The sequence below is a fragment of the Lacerta agilis genome, chromosome 8 (assembly GCF_009819535.1).
Source record: "Lacerta agilis isolate rLacAgi1 chromosome 8, rLacAgi1.pri, whole genome shotgun sequence".
Lineage (NCBI taxonomy): Eukaryota > Metazoa > Chordata > Lepidosauria > Squamata > Lacertidae > Lacerta > Lacerta agilis.
Window position 1 is genome coordinate 41,010,871 of NC_046319.1, and position 18,290 is coordinate 41,029,160.

The 18,290-nt window shown below is 46.4% G+C and overlaps 1 protein-coding gene across 3 annotated transcripts in view; it reads left to right on the plus strand.

Annotated features, from left to right (window-relative positions):
* EDC4 (enhancer of mRNA decapping 4) overlaps nucleotides 1-12,491 on the plus strand; it is a 32,141-nt gene extending 19,650 nt beyond the window's left edge. For all 3 annotated transcript variants that reach the window (XM_033157111.1, XM_033157112.1, XM_033157113.1), the window contains 11 exons: nucleotides 913-1,011; nucleotides 1,492-1,644; nucleotides 2,331-2,373; nucleotides 3,783-3,963; nucleotides 5,399-5,554; nucleotides 6,068-6,183; nucleotides 6,389-6,554; nucleotides 8,019-8,205; nucleotides 8,647-8,866; nucleotides 11,030-11,193; nucleotides 11,646-12,491. In XM_033157111.1, coding sequence (XP_033013002.1) covers nucleotides 913-1,011; nucleotides 1,492-1,644; nucleotides 2,331-2,373; nucleotides 3,783-3,963; nucleotides 5,399-5,554; nucleotides 6,068-6,183; nucleotides 6,389-6,554; nucleotides 8,019-8,205; nucleotides 8,647-8,866; nucleotides 11,030-11,193; nucleotides 11,646-11,838 — 1,678 coding nt within the window. In that variant the 3' untranslated portion in view covers nucleotides 11,839-12,491. The remainder of the gene's footprint in view (nucleotides 1-912; nucleotides 1,012-1,491; nucleotides 1,645-2,330; nucleotides 2,374-3,782; nucleotides 3,964-5,398; nucleotides 5,555-6,067; nucleotides 6,184-6,388; nucleotides 6,555-8,018; nucleotides 8,206-8,646; nucleotides 8,867-11,029; nucleotides 11,194-11,645) is intronic.
* The last annotated feature ends 5,799 nt before the right edge of the window (nucleotides 12,492-18,290 follow it).

The following is an 18,290-nucleotide window of genomic DNA, read 5'->3' on the forward strand; positions in this document are numbered from 1 at the left end:
TGTTATCTCTCTGCTTAACCTAATTCAGAAGGTTGTTGTAGGGCTAAAATGGAGGAGGAGGATGAGAGTGATGTGCCTTGCCTTGGAGGCTATAAATAAAATAAGAGATAATAAGTCTTCATTGACTCAATTGCTGCCTAACCCCAGCTCTACTGTTTGACCCTTTCTTTTAATGGCTACATTTGGTTTGAGCCCACAGACCAGCCTGAAAGAAAATCCTACTTGCTCTGGGTGTTTCACACAGAAATGAAAGCTTCAGCATTTACTTTGTACCTGAGTGCTCAGCTCCCATCCTTTGCATGGATGAGATCTGAGACTTCAGTACTTGCCAGAGTACCCCACTATACCAACTGTCTCAAGCCCTGAAGCCAGCAGTAGGGGTGCTACTAGTGGTCCTGCCTGTGAGCGCTGCTCATTATGCAGGGGCCTGGAAGAGGGGCTTATCTGTGGTGGCACCCCAGTTATGGAACTTCCTCCACTCATAAGCATGGATTGTCACAACATTAATGGGTTTTATCAGACCCATTTGCTTATAAAAGCCTTTGGAGCTGACTCTGTTTTCTCCAATTCGGCCCTCTTTCTTGTTCCGTTGTTGAGTGGCGTGAAAACTGCTAATAATTATTTTGTATACTTTGAATGGTATGATACTTTGTTTGTTTTGAGTTCTAGCCAATGTTAGTTCTGCTCAGAGTAGATGGACATAACTAACATAGGCCCGTGAATTTCAGTGGGTCTCCTCTGAGTACTTATACAACCCTTTCTCACTATAGCTGTATATTTCTATGGAAGCTCACTTTGAAGTCTGTGTAACATAAAGGGGCATATAAGAAAGTTAGATAAATAAAATGAGGCAGAATAAATTCAGTGTGGTGGAATTGTTTCCTCCTCTTCCCCTGTCTCCCCTGCCCTTAGCCCCAGGAATGAAGTGGAAGAGAAACACAAGAGCTCCTACCACAGGCACAGCTACCACCTCCTGCAGCATGACAGCCAGGATGCCAGTGCTGAACAAAGGTATTGGCAGGTGCCAATCCCCCTCTCTTTCCCCTTTGCAGTTCTCTGCTGTGCTCAGCAGACGTTTCTGGGCACAGGGAATCAGTTGAATTTCCACCTTGTTTTGCTCACTGAGGACACATGGTGCCCTCTGCAGCAACTGGTTGGTTATAACTAGGAATTTGGATGTAGCATATGCAAGCCAAGAGTGTTCCTTACTGGCATGTGCAATAACTCAGGCTCATTCCGCCTGTGACACTAGTGCCACAGACTGGCTAATCATGATGGTAAAAAGCTGGATCCCTTAGATAAGAGTGGAGCTATCTTTGTTAAATTTTGAAACTAGAGGCGGCTTTCTTGTAGAAGATTGTGGCAGCGTCAATTGGCACATTGCCCCAGTTCCACTTTGGCTTCTGCCCCTTTTCTGTTGCTGACCACAGGGTCTGCCTTAAGACTGCTGTGTTGGGGCAAGTACTCATCAGGACTGGCTTCCCTCTGCAGTGACCATGATGATGAAGTTGCAAGCTTGGCTTCTACGTCTGGTGGATTTAGTGCCAAAGCAGCTGCACAGCGACTCCCTGTGAAGGACTGGAAAGCCAAAGTGTCGCCTCGAGCCTCCCCAAAGCTAAAGAGGAAGGGAAAGAAAGATGATGGGTGAGAATATGCTGCTTGGAAGGTTGGGAATGATGGCAAAGTGGAGCCTCCTTATAAGGCTGGAAACGGTGGTAGGGTTTTTATTAAGTGACCAAGCCTCTGCGAACTTGTGAAGCCTTAGGCTCTAGCTTTCCCCTCTTCTGCTTCTCAGCCAGGAGGAGGAATAAATCAGGATTCTGTGCTTCTTCCCTGATTCCTGGCTTGTCATTACATACAAGCCAGGAATCAGGGTTTAAAATAAAACCTAGTTCACAAAACAAGCCAGCTTCATAACCCATGGATGACTTGAAGGCGGCTTGTTTTGAAGCTGATTGGAATTTATTTTAAACCATGAACCTTGTTTTGCACATATCAACGAGCCCGGAACTGGCGAAATTAGAAATGAATCCTGCATTTGTTCCTCCTCTTGGTCATTAGGGAGGAAGAGGTGAGCAGAAGTGTAGAAAATATGTTCTTAAGTCTTCATTCAGCTCTCTGTACTTTTCAATTGGCGGGTGTGTGTGTGTGGAGAGAGGTAACCACCCTGTAGCAGAGCCATTTCCAAGTCAGAAAAGACACACTTTGTTTTTTTGAAGCAGCCAGGACATTTGTAGCAGGCCACATTTCTGGTATAATCCCCCTGGTTATGCATGCAGTGTTTGTGATGTGCAATTCACACAGTTGTCACATTAACATCTTCCTTTCAGTTCCAGGGATGTGCAACAGTCCCCAAGATCCTTTGATCAGCAGGTGAGTATTTTTCTTTTAGAAATTCCATATACAGCAAAGCCTTCAGTTCTTCCTTCCCAAAAGGTGGAGTGGGGAACTTTTTCTTGTGTCAGGGATCAAAAATAGGACTCTTCTCTCTCTTCCTCCTCAACCATCTTCCTCCTAGTCTAGCAGGCTGCAGGGAAAGGGAAAAGTCACTTTTGCCAGAGATTCCAACTCACTGCTTGCACTGAGCTTCCCTTCCTTCTATAGCTCTGTTCATTTTGGCTCTCTCTCTCTCTCTCTCCATGCTCCCCTCACTCACCACATGAAATCGGGACAAGGCGTTCCAGTGCCACATTCCTGCCATAGGGGATGCCCTACATCTCTTCCTCCTATGGGATTGTACAGACTTAGGGTTCGAAGACTCAATTTTTAAAAGGTGGAGAAGTGGGTAAATGGACACCCCCATGTCTTATGCCCCCTTTTAACATTATTATGTTCTAGTCTGACGCCTTTTGCTAAGACTCTGGCCACTGCTTTTTTATATATAGTTCACCCATCACCAACCTAGTGCCGTCCAGATGTTTTGGGGTACACCAAGTCAATTACAGCTGTTATAGATTGTCCTCATCCATTGTCTAAATTTGTTTTAGGAATCCAAAAATGAAGGATTATGTGAGATCTGTTCATGGCAATCAAAAGCTTTGTCTGCCTCAAGAGAAATGTTGACTCAAAACTCAATTGCTCTTCTGCGATTGCATTGATGTCTGGCAGAGACCGAATATGATTTTCTTCTTGCTTCTGCCTCACACACTCCACCTGGTCTGTGTTGCAGATCAAGCCTAGAAGCACTAGTGGAACCTGTTTAGTAAAACAGATGTCAAGAGTTTTGAAACCCAGCCAGATGGGCGGGGTATAAATAAATTATTATTATTATTATTATTATTATTATTATTATTATTATTATTATTATTATTATTTCCATACCAAAACAAGAAATCTTTTTGGAGCTTGATTATTCCATGCTATTCTTTAAAACGACCCAGTATTGAGACAACACTCAATAATTTAGGTAGTTGATCCTCCTCGTATTACTACTACTACTACTACTACTACTACTACTACTACTACAATATACTACCATTCATCAAAATATCTCATGGCAGTTCACAAAATAAAGACACACGGTAAAAGCACAAATAAATAGTTAAAATATTTCTTCATATTTTTATTTGCCTGTGGTTTACCTACCACATTTCCTCCACTAGGATACTCATCTGAGCCTGGGACTTTATGCACCTTGAGATTTGCTAAATTTGCTTTGTTTGCCCTTCTCTAAAGTGGCTCCCTATCAGTGGGTTGAACTCTTTATGTTGCTGCCTCCCACAGAGAGGATGGACTGATAGTGCTTGGAGTGCTTACATTTCCCCTGCCCCCTCTTCCAATAGGTCGCTCCTGAGTACCAGGATGAGTTGTTGTCTCTTCTGAGGACCCAGCAGAGGGAGATTGTTGAACTGAGACAGAACCAGATGGAACTCATGCAGAGGCTCACTGACCACCTGGATGCTGTGCAGAGCTCCCTCATGGGCCACATTGAGCGAGTGGTGGATTCCCAGCAAGAGCAGGAGCGTATCCTTCCCAGAAAAGCGCTTTCTGGGCCCTTCTCTGTCATGGGTTTGTCCCATTCAAAGCTGAGCGCTTATGAGGACTGTGGCCAGTTTCTGTTGGAATCCCTGATCCTTTTTTAAAACCACATGTTTAAATATAGCTGACTGCCTTATGGAGTGAAGGAAAAGGTCCATTAAATTTTATTGTGTCTAGTTTAGCCATTGCTCTGTCCCGGAGTGGGGAACCCCATTCCCAAGCCACGCCTCTCATCAGTCCTACTTCATGCTTTTGAATGCTTTTGCTTAGCTAGAATAAGACACTGGCCTCCTCCTTCTCTGGGTGAACAGCAGAGAGATTGGGGGCGGGGGATCTGTGCGTGTAAAACCTCTGACTTTTGCAAGGCTGGAATGTTGCCTGCTGTCCAAAGGCGGGAGTTGTATCCATTGCTCCACCCACTTTTTTGTCTCTGGCCACACCCACCGCCAACATTTGGGCCCCAGGAGATGGCTGCCAAGGAAATGTGGCCCCTGCTATAAAAGAGTGACAGAGGAGAAAATATACAGCAAACAAAAACCCATACCAGTCTTAACAAAGAAAATGGGTGATATTCTTAATATTAAATCATGATTAATTTTAGAATGCATTGGAACAATGAGTGCAATATAATGTGTTGATCGTGCACACCTTTTAAGACCTTTGTTATATTTGGCCATAGAATTTATTCCATAGTTTCCTCTCTTCCTTCAGTGGTGGAGGTTATCCAGGAATGGTTATTTCTGCCTTCTCTCTCTTTGTAGGTAAGGCTAAACAACTGCCTTAGTGCTTGGGTCCCCTTCAATGAGAAGAGCCTCTTAAGTTCCAGTCCTGAAAGAAAAGGCGTAAAATACCAGTTGTAGAAAATAAAACTAAATATATTCTGTTAACCTTCATTATAAAAAGTTTTTTAATGAATAACATTCAGGTCCTGCTTGCCATAAGCTTCTGGTTGGCCACTGTGAGAGCAGGAAGCTGGACTTAGATGTGCTTTTGGCTTGATCCAGCAGAGCTGTTCTTACGTTCTTACATTTGCATCCTGCTTTTCTTCCAAGCACTCTACTATTTTTTCCTTGCAAAAGCCCTGTGAAGTAGGGTTTATACTCCAAAGGCAATATATGCAGATAGGTGTATATAAAAACTCCCCCCCCCCATTTATTTTTTGCTTGTGTTGGTGGCAGTGGTGCTTGTAAGGTATGTGGAATGAGGATCCCTCCTGATGGTTTGGGAGGAAGCTGCCCCCATGCTAGGTCAGGCTGTTGATCATCTAGCTGTCATCTAGTTTAGGGCCAAGGCCTCTCCCAGTACCTGCTGCATCTTTCTTTGTAGCCGGAGGTGACAGAGACCATTCGTATGCCATGCATGTCCCCTACCACAGAGCCATGGTCTCTCCCTTTGCTTTCCTTAACTCCTGTGGTTTCAGAGCGGAGGCTGGACCAGGCCTTAGCTGAGGGACAGCAGCGCAGTGGGCAACTGCAGGAGCACCTGTCCCAGCAGCTTTCCCAGTCCCTCTCCACGGCTGCCTGCAACCGGCTGGAAAGGACCATCCGCGAGGAGATGAAAAAGACGGTGCCCCCGTGTAAGTCCTGCATCTTGGATTCTGATCAGTTTGCAAAACAACAAAAGAGGTGCTTCTTTGGAAATAGAGCAGCCTTCTCCATCCCCCCGATGCTTTAGACTACAACTCCCATCGGTGCTGGCTGGGACTGATGGGAGTGTTGGTCCATCTGTAGGGCACCAAGCTGACAAAGGCGGGAGTAAGTGGTTATCCTGTGGTGCCCAGAAAACTTTCTGGCATGGGCTTTGGATTTTGAAGAGAAAAACAGGAAAGGCAATGCAGCCAGCCCAGTGAAGACCTGGGTTCCCAGGATTTGCTGAGAGCAGAGCCTGAGAGTTTTCTCTGCTACAGATAAGCGACCCGTTCCAGTTTCTTTCTCCCTGGAGAGTTAACAAAGCAGGAATGGTTGATGCCATTGTTTCAGGGGATGGTCCATGCTTGGACCTCTCCCAAGGTCCTCATATATTTCTTCATTTATTTAAGAGGGATAAAATGGGGGCATGACTTTTGTTTTGCTGTCTCTCTGCTAACAAGGCGTTTCCAAGACTTTGGATCCCATCACTGGGCAGCTGAATAACACCATTGCCACTAAGCTTACAGCCATTGAGGGGACACTGAAGGAGAACGTCACCAAACTGGTGAAATCAAAGGTAATGGGTGGGGTTGGCTGCTGGGAGGGAAGCTGGTTTGTGGTGCTGGGGTAGCAAGTGCTGGTCAGGCTGCCCATTCAGCTGCAACACTGCTGCCTCCTAGTGCCTTTTCAAGGTGTTGATGTGCCCATATTTTTGATGACTGTGACACCTTTTTAGACCAGAAACCTCAGTGAACGGAGCTGTGATTCTGTTTTAATTGCAGAACCTTACGGATGCCATTGCTCGGGCGGCTGCCGATGCCTTGCAGGGCCCTATGCAGTTGGCATACAGGGAGGCGTTCCAGAGTGTGGTGCTTCCTGCTTTTGAGAAGAGCTGTCAATCAATGTTCCAGCAGATCAATGACACCTTCAAGCAAGGCACACAAGAATGTATGCCCCACTCTCTGCTTTTCTCCTTCTCTCCTTTTCAACTTTGTATACTGTCAGCCGTGGGAAACACTTACAGAACTGTGGGGCAAAGAAGAGCCTCCAGAAAGCAGGAATGCCCTTTTGAAAAGCCATCATCATATCCAGTAGCCTTGATAGGCTTCTCTTTCATGAATCTGGAGAGGAGTGTTTCTTAAGGCTACCAGCCACTATGGTTAAATGGAACATCCTGTGCTTGGAGGCTACCAGAAGGCTATGTAGAAAGACTCATACCTTTTTCTCCAGCATGTAGGCTTCCTGGAAGCAGCTAAGTAGTATGGGAACAGGATTCTGGGCTATGTAGACTGGTGGTCCAGTGATGGCTGCTAGCCGGGACTGCTCTTAAGGTGATAAAGCTGCAACACCTTTTGTCAAGCTCAGGCCTAAGCAGCTGGTGCAGAACACAGGAGTGGCACATTGCTCCAGTCCTACAGACTATTTTCCTGTTGATTTTAGGGCACAATTCATGGTTCAGATTTTGACTGATGAAGCACTTCCTTGACTTGAACAGCAGTATATTTTGGAGCCTGCTTGCTCCACGAGATCCCTTCTCGTTCTCCTAAACTACAAGTGCCTTCTTAGCAGTACCCTTTATGATAAAAAGGGTGAACCAGGAGGCATTCTCAGTGGTTGCTTCAAGACACTAGTGCCCTCTCCATTTGGAAAAAAAAAATGCCTGAGCATCCCTTGAGAAGGTCTTCCTCTTCAGGTCAGCTTTTAGGAGTCAGGGTTCAGCTGGTAGGTTAGGATACCTAATACTTGTTAAATCTTTAAGGTTCTTGAATGGGGTTCAAATGGAATTGTTAGTGAGATGCTTTCTCCTTTATTACTGCCCAGAACTTTTAAGAATGGGGCAATGCTCCTGGTAAAGAGTCTTGTGGTTGCCATTGGAGAAACGCAGTGTGAGCGTACCAGACCAGCACTTTAGGCAATGGCCCAAATCTCTCTCAAACATTTTCACATTGTGCATTCAGAAAACCCCTGTTCCTCAGCAGAAATAAAAAGGTGCCTTAGATCAGGGGTGGGAACCTGCATCCCTTCAGATGTTATTGGACTATAACTCCCATCATTTCCTGCCTGCATGGCCCAATGGCCAGGGATGATGATGATGATTTTATTATTTATACCCCACCCATTCGGCTGGGTTTCTGCAGCCACTCTGGACAGCTTCCAGCTCATATAAAAACATAATGATGGGGTTCGTAGTCCAGCAACACCCAGAGGGCCACAAGTGAAGCCCACCCCTGCATTAGACGAAACTCCTGTGTGTTTTTTCGTGCCCTGCTGCAGAGTTTAAAATATGAAGGCTTCAGGAACATGAAGGGGAGTTGGATTTGAGGATGATGTGGAAGAGAGGCCAGAGGCCATGGGAATGGACTCCAATGGTACCCAGCTGGCTTTTGAGTAATTGTGAATCTTCTCTTGTAGATATTCAGCAGCTGGAGACCCACATGAAGAGTAAGAAAGCGCGAGAGCAGGATGCCCGGGACTCTGTGGTGAGCCAGCTCCGGCAGCTGGTCAACAACTTCCAGAGCACAACTGATCAGCTGGCAGCCACCATTACGACCAGCATGCACTCCGAGGTGCAGCATCAGCTTCACGTCATCGTGGGCAAGTGAGTGGCAGAGCAGATGGGGGCATCTCCCATTCAAAGAATGGCAAAACAGAGAGTCTTGTGCTAGATTAATAGCAGTGGGTCTTGAGATCTGCATGCAACTGACTCATCTGATCCTTCACATATAAGATGAGAAAACAGGGCGCACACACCCTTTGAAATACCTCTGCCCTGCCACACTGGTCATAAGCAGTGCAGTTTTCTGTTCATAGCAGCTGGACAATATCAGTATTGGAAGCTTCCCTATGTCCAGGGTCTTCTCTGCTCTGTCTTGGGAATGGGCACAATGTTCAGAGAACGAAATGGGAACGTTATCTGGAATTTTGTACAGCCAGTCTCTTGCTCCTGCAGACTTCCCACTTCTGTCCCCCCCCCCCGGCCCACCCTGTTCCCTCTGGATTACACAGCCCCTCCAAGTTCCCTTTTTTTCCTTCTCTCCAGCATGCAGGAGTCCATCCTGGCCCAGGTCCAGCGGGTGATCAAAGGGGAGGTGAGCATGGCCATGAAGGAGCAGCAGGCTGCCGTCACCTCCAGCATCATGCAGGCCATGCGCTCTGCTGCAGGCACTCCAATCCCTGCCACTCACCTCGACTTCCAGTCCCAGCAGGCTCATGTGTTACAGGTGTTGCAGCAGGGGCACCTGAATCAAGCCTTCCAGCAGGTATGCATCTCTCCAACCATAGAGGCAACACACTGGCTACGCAATTGCTCTCTGAAGGACCCAGATGGCCACATCCTCAAGGAAGCAGACACAAAGCTCTGCAGAGAGAGAACCATGAGGTTTTTAAAGAGAAGAAACCTGTGACTCTCCAGGTTTTGTTGGACTCCAACTCCCATCAGCCCTGACCTGATAGCCAATGGGCTGGCATGCTGGGAGTTGTAGTCCCAACAGCTTCTGATGGGTCACAGGTTCCCCATCCTTTCTGGAGGCATCTTTCTGGGAGTCACGAAGGGGCAGCTGATGGTCTGCCTTAGAACCAGCAGGGGGCGCCTAGAGTAGCTGTCTTATACAGTAGTTCAAAGTGTATCATTTAAGCATGACTACGTAGCACTGCTGGTGTATATATAACCAACCTATATGTTGTGTGTTCAAGGGGGTTTGGCATGGATTAATTACTCCTTAGCATACTTTTGCTGTCTCTTTCATACTTCCACTCAAGTTTGAGGAAAGGGTTGTTTTCCATCAATGTTTTTAAGTCTGTGAGGTTGATAAGATAGGGTATGGTGTGGAGAAAGTGGATAGAGAGATTTTTATTCTTCTCTCATTATAGTAGAACTTGGGATCTCCAGTGAAACTGACTGGCAGTATTCAGAGGGATTGCTGTGTTAATCCGTCACAGCAAATACAGCAGAGGCTTGTGGCACCTTTTTAGAGACCTAACACATTTATGACGCCATATGTTTTAGTGGACCAGACTCCACTTCATCAGTTGCACAAAGTGTAATCCTAAATTGGCCGCTATATGTACATGCACACAGTTGGATGGTGGTATGTGTGCCAACAGCAATAGCAGGCTATTTAACATCAGTCACTCATTTGTTTGTGTCCTTCTTTTCCACAAGATGGTGGAAAACAAAAATTATAGTTGCAAATAATGGCAGTGTCAGTATCTAAATACATAATAAAAAAAACAGTCAATTCATAACAGCTTACTGTAAAGCAGTGCAAATAAATTTAGCTAACATAGCTGCTTAACACTAAACATGAGAAAAAATGAACCTGGACCAAGAAATAAAAATACACTATGTATAAGGCCAAATAGATATCTGTTCTCCATTCTACACACACTTGTTGGCAGCCACACCTTTCACTTAAAGGAAGCCTTTCTTCCAGCTCTCACCTGGGTCTATCTCTGTCTTTTCTCCAGCCCTCATCTGGGGAGGTTAATATTGCTGCTCCTCTTTCAAGCCTCACATATGCTCAGTTTTTATGTTAGTTGCTTTTTCTCTACCAAACACCCCTTCCAGCACTGTCTGCAAGGCGGCATACTTTAGCAGGCTCCATAGTGAAAGTTGTGGGGCAAGGCAAGTGAAAAATTCCAACCTGTTGATGTTACTCCCACCATCAAGGGGTGGGAAACTAGATCTGGTTGGTAAATCAGATCCTTATCTCCCCCGACCCAAGTTTGACAGGTAGGTGGAGTTGCCCACCTTCCACAATGACACTGTGTGACCTGCTATCCGTAGTTCAGTGCAGGGAAGCCCCAACAGCAGCAGCTGATAGTCAGCACTTGCCAAGTGCCACACACTGGGCTTCACACAAAGCTTTGCAGGTGCCACCGACTGGCAGTACCTACAATTGCACTTTGGCTCAGCTGCATCTTTACCTACTCCACACCTGACATCAAATGTAGGACAGGTGGCCGTGGCTTAACCAAAACAGCCTGGCTGGTCAAGTGGGGAGGCGTGGTGGGCCTAATTGTACCTGGAGGCAAAAAGTCAGGTATTGCCTTCATGCCTTGCCTTTGTAGGCTACCTGGAAGTACCTGGCCGCTCTTACTTTCTTACAATATGTGAGTTCAGGTCTGTGCTGGTGGACTGTGTGCACCTTTTGTTATGCTTTGATCCTAAAATCCTTCCAGTGCTCCAATTCTGCTCTAATCCTTAGGTGTCTTCACAAGACCTTGGGCCATGGGTATGGGATAGTCACATGCACCTAGAAACGGAGGCTGTCTTCTCCCAGTGCCCTAGCAAAGTGGAGAGAGACAGGTGGAGAGAACGGCCAAGAGTACTGCATTATTGTGCTCAAAGCCTTATTCAGCCATATTGAGCTTCTCTAGAAATGTAGATTTCTAACCAGGACACCACTCTCTTCTCTCTACAGGCTCTCACTGCAGCCGATTTGAACCTAGTCCTCTATGTCTGTGAGACAGTTGATCCTCAGCAAGTGTTTGGGCAGCATCCTTGCCCACTGTCCCAGCCTGTCCTCTTGTCTCTCATTCAGCAGCTCTCCTCAGATTTGGGAGCTCGGACAGAACTGAAACTGAAGTGAGTATCGCCCAGTGGTGCCTAACAGTAGATGCATCCTTTCCTTCCACAGGGAAGTGGCAAGTGCTTCCTACACCAGGGACCTGTATGTTCTACCCTTTAAAATGCAGACAAAATTCCTGCATCTGGGAAAAACTTGCGTTATTTATCTTACTTTGTACAAGTCTGTTTTTGCTGGCCATTGAAGGATGCCGTGCGGAACACTAAAGGCCCAGCTGCACCTGCTAGACATCTTACTCAGCTATCTCTCTTATTTCTGAGTTTAACAGATGTTGTACACATACCTTCAAGTGCATCTTTGCATCCGTAAGGTCTGGAAACTTGCTTTCTTCACACATAAAACCGAGAAACCCGGGGAGCTCAATTCTGCCCATGGAATGTCATTGTATACACATGCCTGCAGTTTTGCAGCCAGGATCACAACCGTGCTGTGCTCTCTCTCTCCTTTGCAGTTACCTGGAGGAGGCAGTGATGCATCTAGACCACAGCGACCCCATCACCCGCGACCACATGGGCTCTGTGATGAACCAAGTGCGGCAGAAGCTCTTCCAGTTCCTGCAGGCAGAGCCGCACAACAACCTGAGCAAGCCGGCCCGCCGACTCATGATCATGCTTCAAGGCCTGGTCGCACCCAGCATGTCCTAACAAGGCTCGAGCGGCCTCTCCACAAGGGCGCCCATCATTGCTAACCAAATGTGGCTTTTTCTTTTCTTTTTCTATTGCTCTTGCTGGGAAAATAATGTCCGCACTACAGATGTGTGGGATGGATAGAAGGGTATGAGCCCCAGCTGTGTTAGCCCCGTATAATCCAGTTCTTTTCTGTGTGAGCAGACCATGGCCCTACCCACCACCTGCCTCTCTTTGTACTGTACAAGTTAGATGCGCAGACACTAATCCCATCTTCCTCCTATTTCCTAGCTTGGAGCCCCCTCCCCAAGAATTTGAGGGGTTTGGCAGAGCTTGGCAAGCCTTGCCCTTTCGTTTCAGGATTACCCTGCCAAGGTAGTTGGAGGTCAAAGGTGCCGGCGGGTTGTGAGTCACAGCAGCCATAGTGAAGTATTGCCTCCACCTGCGCTGCTTGTGGGCGAGGGATGAAAAGTTCATGAAGCCCACCCGTCCTGGGAAGCAGCGTTGGTTCTTTGTGTGGTGGAGCATGTTCATGAGTTAGACAACTCCTTTCATTATTATTATTATTTTGCTTTTACACCACTTTTTTCCTTTTTATCTAGACTCTTAATCTTCATTTTTGAATAATGTTTAACAAGTTCAATAAATGACTTTTTTGGAGGAAAAAAAAACTGCTTCTGTTTCATGATGGGCCTGGTGGGGGAGCCCACTCTCTTAGTCAGCGCTGGTCACAGTGCAACTGATGGGTAGAAAATTTGAGGCCACTGACCCGATATGGCCTACAGCACTCCTCCTCACCCTCACCCCTGCATGCTGCAATTAGGCCTGAAAGCAGCCTCTGAGCCAATAGCAAGCTGTTTTCAAGCCTAATTGCTTTGGGAAGGACCCTTGTGGGGTTGCCTTTAGGTAGGTAAGGGTTAAACCTCTCTGTGTGCTGTGCCTCTGCCAAAATCCTCCCCAAGTAGTCTTGGAAAAGAAGTTTCATTGTCCGAGAGGCTGTTCTCAAATGTATAGATGTCCAGGGTGGGGACTTGAAGCCTAATAGCCTCTCCTTAGGGGATAGTCTCCAAGCTTGATCGTTGTTGCTGGGGGGCGATGCGTGCATGTGTAAAAGAGAATTAGTGGGGCATTGATATGTATGAACAAATGTACTTATTGGCAAGCAGCCCCTGGAAGGTTAGCTATGAAGAAATGTGGCCCTTTGGCTGAGAGATTTATCCCCACCATCACCCATCCTCAGGGAGGAGCCAGAATGATATCAGGTAAATTGGAAAGGCTTTTTTTGAGCAAGACTGCATTTCCTCCCCCTCTCCCAGTTATCACAGCCAGAGGGCCCGTCTCCATGAACCCTGTTGAATATACAAGTCATTCATTCAAAGAGAAGCTTCATCATGCCATGTTTATTTAGTTGCAGCCTTAGCTATTCCTGTTGCCTCTTCCTCATGGCATCCCTCATTACATTGCTATCAATCCCACGGTGGGGTGCCTCTGTGACATCTGACATGCATTTTCCTGGAGTAAACCTTCAGCAGTCTTCTTGCCCCACCCCTCCTCTTAAATCTGTCTCTATCCTTGTCGGTGTTGTTCTTTACGGACACAAACCTGATGCACAAAATCACAGCTAGAATGTAATGTACACTTTTGCTGACACTGGAACATCAAGCAGGATACAGATGGCCCAGTCTGAGAGGGGATGCACAGTGTCAATGGCTGGAATTTAATTAATTCAACTGCACCCCCAAAATTAAAGTAAACAACTGCAGATCACCAGCTGTTGGCTCCTTCCTCAGTATTTCATTAGTTGAATGCATCTCCCCTTTTTTGTGAGACTCTAGAGCCCCCAGTTGCTCCCAACCCAAGAAGCAAGAAAACCATTTAACAGGCTTTAGAGCTGTGACAAACCAATGAGATTATTCCTGTTGCCAGGGCATCAAGCTTTTTGCGGGCTAAGGCAGATGTTGCAGCATCCAACATCCCTGGGATACATTTTTTTTTTAATTTTTATCACAAGTAGAACAAGAAAGCTGCTGTGGAGAGGGTTTTTCTTTCACCAGAACACATGGTGCAGTTTGAATGCTAGAGCATGCTTTTTTCTTGTTCTTCCTACCACTGTCTAAAATGTGCTTGGGACCAGTTTGCAAGTCTGCTTTTCCACCTGCGCACATGCAGTGTACTCTAAAGCAATATTTACTATGAGTTTCTTATGGTTTCTTCTTCAACCTGGAAAACATAACAAGTCATCATATAAACCCAATAGATCAGTAATTCCAAAGTTCAAAACAAACTCTTGGGAGCTGTTGATGTAGATGATGCATGTTTACATACACAATAAAATTCCACTATAAATCCTGAAGGTTAAGCCAATCCTTGTAAGGCCTTAAGATAGTATGTAATCTCATATATAGGATTATTCCATTTGTTTTTATACCAGAGCATCACATCTGACTCCTGTAACATTTTCCATTTTTTTGTACAATAGATAAATGCACAGCAACTAGTAAAAATTTACAAGTTATTTACATGCATGTGTATATGTGTGTGTGATTTATTAGATTTATATATTATATCTAATAGATCACACAAGATAAAAGCACAAATAAATAGTTAAAACCGAAACAACAAAGCAATAACCGCCTCCCACAAACACATTTAAAGGCTGTAGAATACTAATCAGTCAGCAGGCTAGGGCAAGATTTCATATTATTATTGAGGTCTGAACTGGGGGTCCTATATCATCTACGTTAAATATTTAAGTTTTCCTAATATTTGCCAATATAGATATTGCTGGCTTCTCCAACCTGATTTCCACCCCTCTAATCTAGCTTTCAAATTTGTCTCCGAAATAGTTTCGTCCTGTCACTGGGCCCAAAATAACATTAAATAATTCTGCATAAAGTTCAGCAACCAATCCTTCCCCAGAATAACCCTTATTCAATATAATACCCTCTGAACTTGTGTAAGAAGCCAGGGAGCCTGGACACGGATCTGAGCGTCTGACAACAAATGAGATACTCGATGTAAATGCAACCCACCCATGCCCAGGTCTCCAGTTTTCACAAGGAGTTGTTCCTGAGTAACAGGATTGTTATTTTTTAAAATAAAAATCCCTCATTGTAAAAGACCATTTAACCTCCCATTTCAATACCACTTCCATTACATTTATGAATCGTTCCTAGTATAAAACATCTTGGAAGTGATTTAACAATAAATACAATTGTGTGTATGAAGAGGCTGGAGCAGAAAGCAGTTGGGAATGAGGCTTTAGGGATTAAAGTATATTCTGACGGGAAATATCCCTTTCCCAGCTGGCTTCTGTGCCAGGGCTGGGGGATGGGGAAGGGCTGAGATGCCTGCCTCTCGGAGGCTGGCTGGCTGGCTAGCTCAGATCTGGTAGCAAGTGATGTGTGGGCTAGCAAAGAAGGGCAATTCTCTCATGCATCCATCTTCCTTATTGATGCAAGCCCCATCAATCAATCGCAAGCTGCCCTCTTCCAGCGCACACCTGCCTGCCTGCCTGCTCAATTGCATCCTCCGGTCCATGGGGTGGCACTCACTGTCAGCTTCCTCTCCTTCAATCCCAGTGTTGCCATTGGACAAGACAGTAGGGAAACAGGTGTAGACAAAACTAGGATGAGTTGGCTCTGCCTAAGAACAAGGGGAGGCGGGTGGCGCTGTGGGTTAAACCACTGAGCCTAGGGCTTGCCGATCGAAAGGTCTCCTTTTCGAATCCCTGTGATGGGGTGAGCTCCCGTTGCTTGGTCCCAGCTCCTGCCAACCTAGCAGTTCGAAAGCACACCAAAAAGTGCAAGTAGATAAATAGCTTCTCCGGTGGGAAGCTAAATGGCGTTTCCGTGTGCTGCTCTGGTTTCGCCAGAAGCGGCTTAGTCATGCTGGCCACATGACCCAGAAAAAACTGTCTGCAGAAACAAACGCCAGCTCCCTCGGCCTGTAAAACGAGATGAGCACTGCAACCCCAGAGTCGTTCGTGACTGGACTAAATTGTCAGGGGTCCCTTTACCTTTAAGGACAAGGAAGATCTGCTAGATCAGGCCAGTGGCTGGACACTAGATGTCCAGCATCCTGTTCACACAGTGGTTGAATAGTTGCCTCTGGGAACCAAGCAAGCAGGGTTTGAACCCAAGAGCACTCTCCCCTCCTGTGGTTTCAAGCAACTGGTATTTTAGAAGCATTGCTACAGCTGCAGCTAGTAGCCACGGATAGCTCTCTCCTCCGTTAATTTATTTTAAAGCCATTCACGTTGGTGGCCATCACTGCCTCCTGTAGAAACCAGTTCCTTATGTGCTGCCTGAGGAAGTGCTTTCTTTTATCTGTCCAGAATCTTCCAACATTCAGCTTCGCTGCATGTCTACGAGTTCTAATTTTGTGAGAGAGGGAGAAAAGCTTTTCTCTATCCTGTGGGTTAAACCACAGAGCCTAGGGCTTGCTGATCATAAAGTCAGAGGTTTGAATCCCCGCGATGGGGTGAGCTCCTGTTGCTCGGTCCCAGCCCCTGCCCACCTAGCAGTTCAAAAGCTCATGAAAAGTGCAAGTAGATAAATAGGTACCGCTCCAGCGGGAAGGTAAATGGTGTTTCCGTGCGCTGCTCTGGTTCGCCAGAAGCGTCTTTGTCATGCTGGCCACATGACCCGGAAGCTGTATGCTGGCTCCCTCGGCCAGTAACGTGTGATGAGCACCGCAACCCCAGAGTTGGACACGACTGGACCTAATGGTCAGGGGTCCCTTTACCTTTATCCACTTTCTTCATGGCAGGCATCATTTTATCCATTTCTATCACGTCACCTCTTACTCACCTTTTCTCCAAACTAAACATGTCAACCTTTCTTCACAGAAGAGTCACTCCAAGCCCTTGATCATTTTGGTTGCCCTGTTCGAAAACTTTTCCAACTCTGTACAGTGGTACCTCGGGTTACCTACGCTTCAGGTTACATACACTTCAGGTTACATACTCCGCTAACCCAGAAATAACGCTTCAGGTTAAGAACTTTGCTTCAGGATAAGAACAGAAATCGTGCTCTGGCGGCGCAGCGGCAGCGGGAGGTCCCATTAGCTAAAGTGGTGCTTCAGGTTAATAACAGTTTCAGGTTAAGAACAGACCTCTGGAACAAATTAAGTATGTAACCAGAGGTACCACTGTACTACCCCTTTTTAGGTGAGGTGACCAGCTCTGTATACTGTATTCCAAATGTTGTTGCACCATAGATTCGTATACAGTAATTTATTTTCAGTTCCTTTCTTAAGGATGCCTAGCATGGAATTTGCATTTTTCATGGCTGCCACAAGCTGGGGCAACATCTTCTTTGATCTATTTACTATGACCTCAAGGTCTCACTTGTGGTCTATGGACTAGGAATGGACACGTGGGCACACTTTTGTACAGATCATGTGGCTCTGGTTTCACATACTGTTTAGGCCAAGTTCAAGTAATTTATTGCACTAGCAGGAGCCACCCAAATGATTCCTGCTAGAGCAATGGGAATTCCCTCTCTCCTCCCCCAAGTTCTCCCCAGACCATACCCTGCTCTGGAGGGTTGGGAAGATACCAAAAAATAGATTTGGGGGCACGCTGGGGGTGGCGGTGGGGAAAGAGGTTCCAATCTGCAAGGAAAACCCTTGTTTTGATGGAACTCCATGGCCTTGGCGCTACACTGAAGGCAACCTATTGTCTCCCTGCCTTCCTCTGCACTGGTCTGTCAGTCCCCCTGCCTAAATACATTTAGGTTCAAAATCACAGCCTTTAATCAAAACCCAACACCGACTAACCGTACTGTGTAGGGTGGCTGCCTAGGCAACTAATTATTAGCTATTTTATTTGTTATTAATGGTTGTAACCAGCTAAGTTCTGCTCACTCAGAGGAATACATTGAAGTTAATAGAAACGACTAATTCAGACCCATTAATTTCAACAGCTCTACAGTTCGATTACAACCTAAAACCGGTTTTTACGGCCAGGAAGGGGAGAGGTGCTTGCAGGGTTTTCTGCTCCAAGTGTTAAAATAAGTTGGCTGGACTTGGCCGTTATTTTGGCGGTGCTAGGTCGTCGGGCTATTTGCTGCTCCCTGATCTAAGCAACGCCAGCGCCCTAGTTGTTGCTGCTGCTGCTGCCGCCGCCGCCTCTTTCTCTCCTCCATCTGCTGCCAGCCGCTTCGAGGGTTGAGGAGGGAAGAGCGACTTTTTACAAGCTTGTCGCCCGGGCAGCCACCGCACTGCGGATCCGGCGGGGCTAGAGACGTTAAGATGAGGCAAGAGAGAGAGAAAACTTCAGTTCCTTACGAGCTGCAGTGCAGGACGACGACACCAGGAACTTGCACGGATCCTGCGCCTTTTGACAAAAGTTTGCTCCAGGTATCCACGCGCGCGCTCGGAGTGAACGTGGGGCAGACCAACAGGGCGCACGACAAAAGGCGGGTGCGCGGAGCAGTCCCACCTCGGCCCGCTCCTAGAGGCCGCGA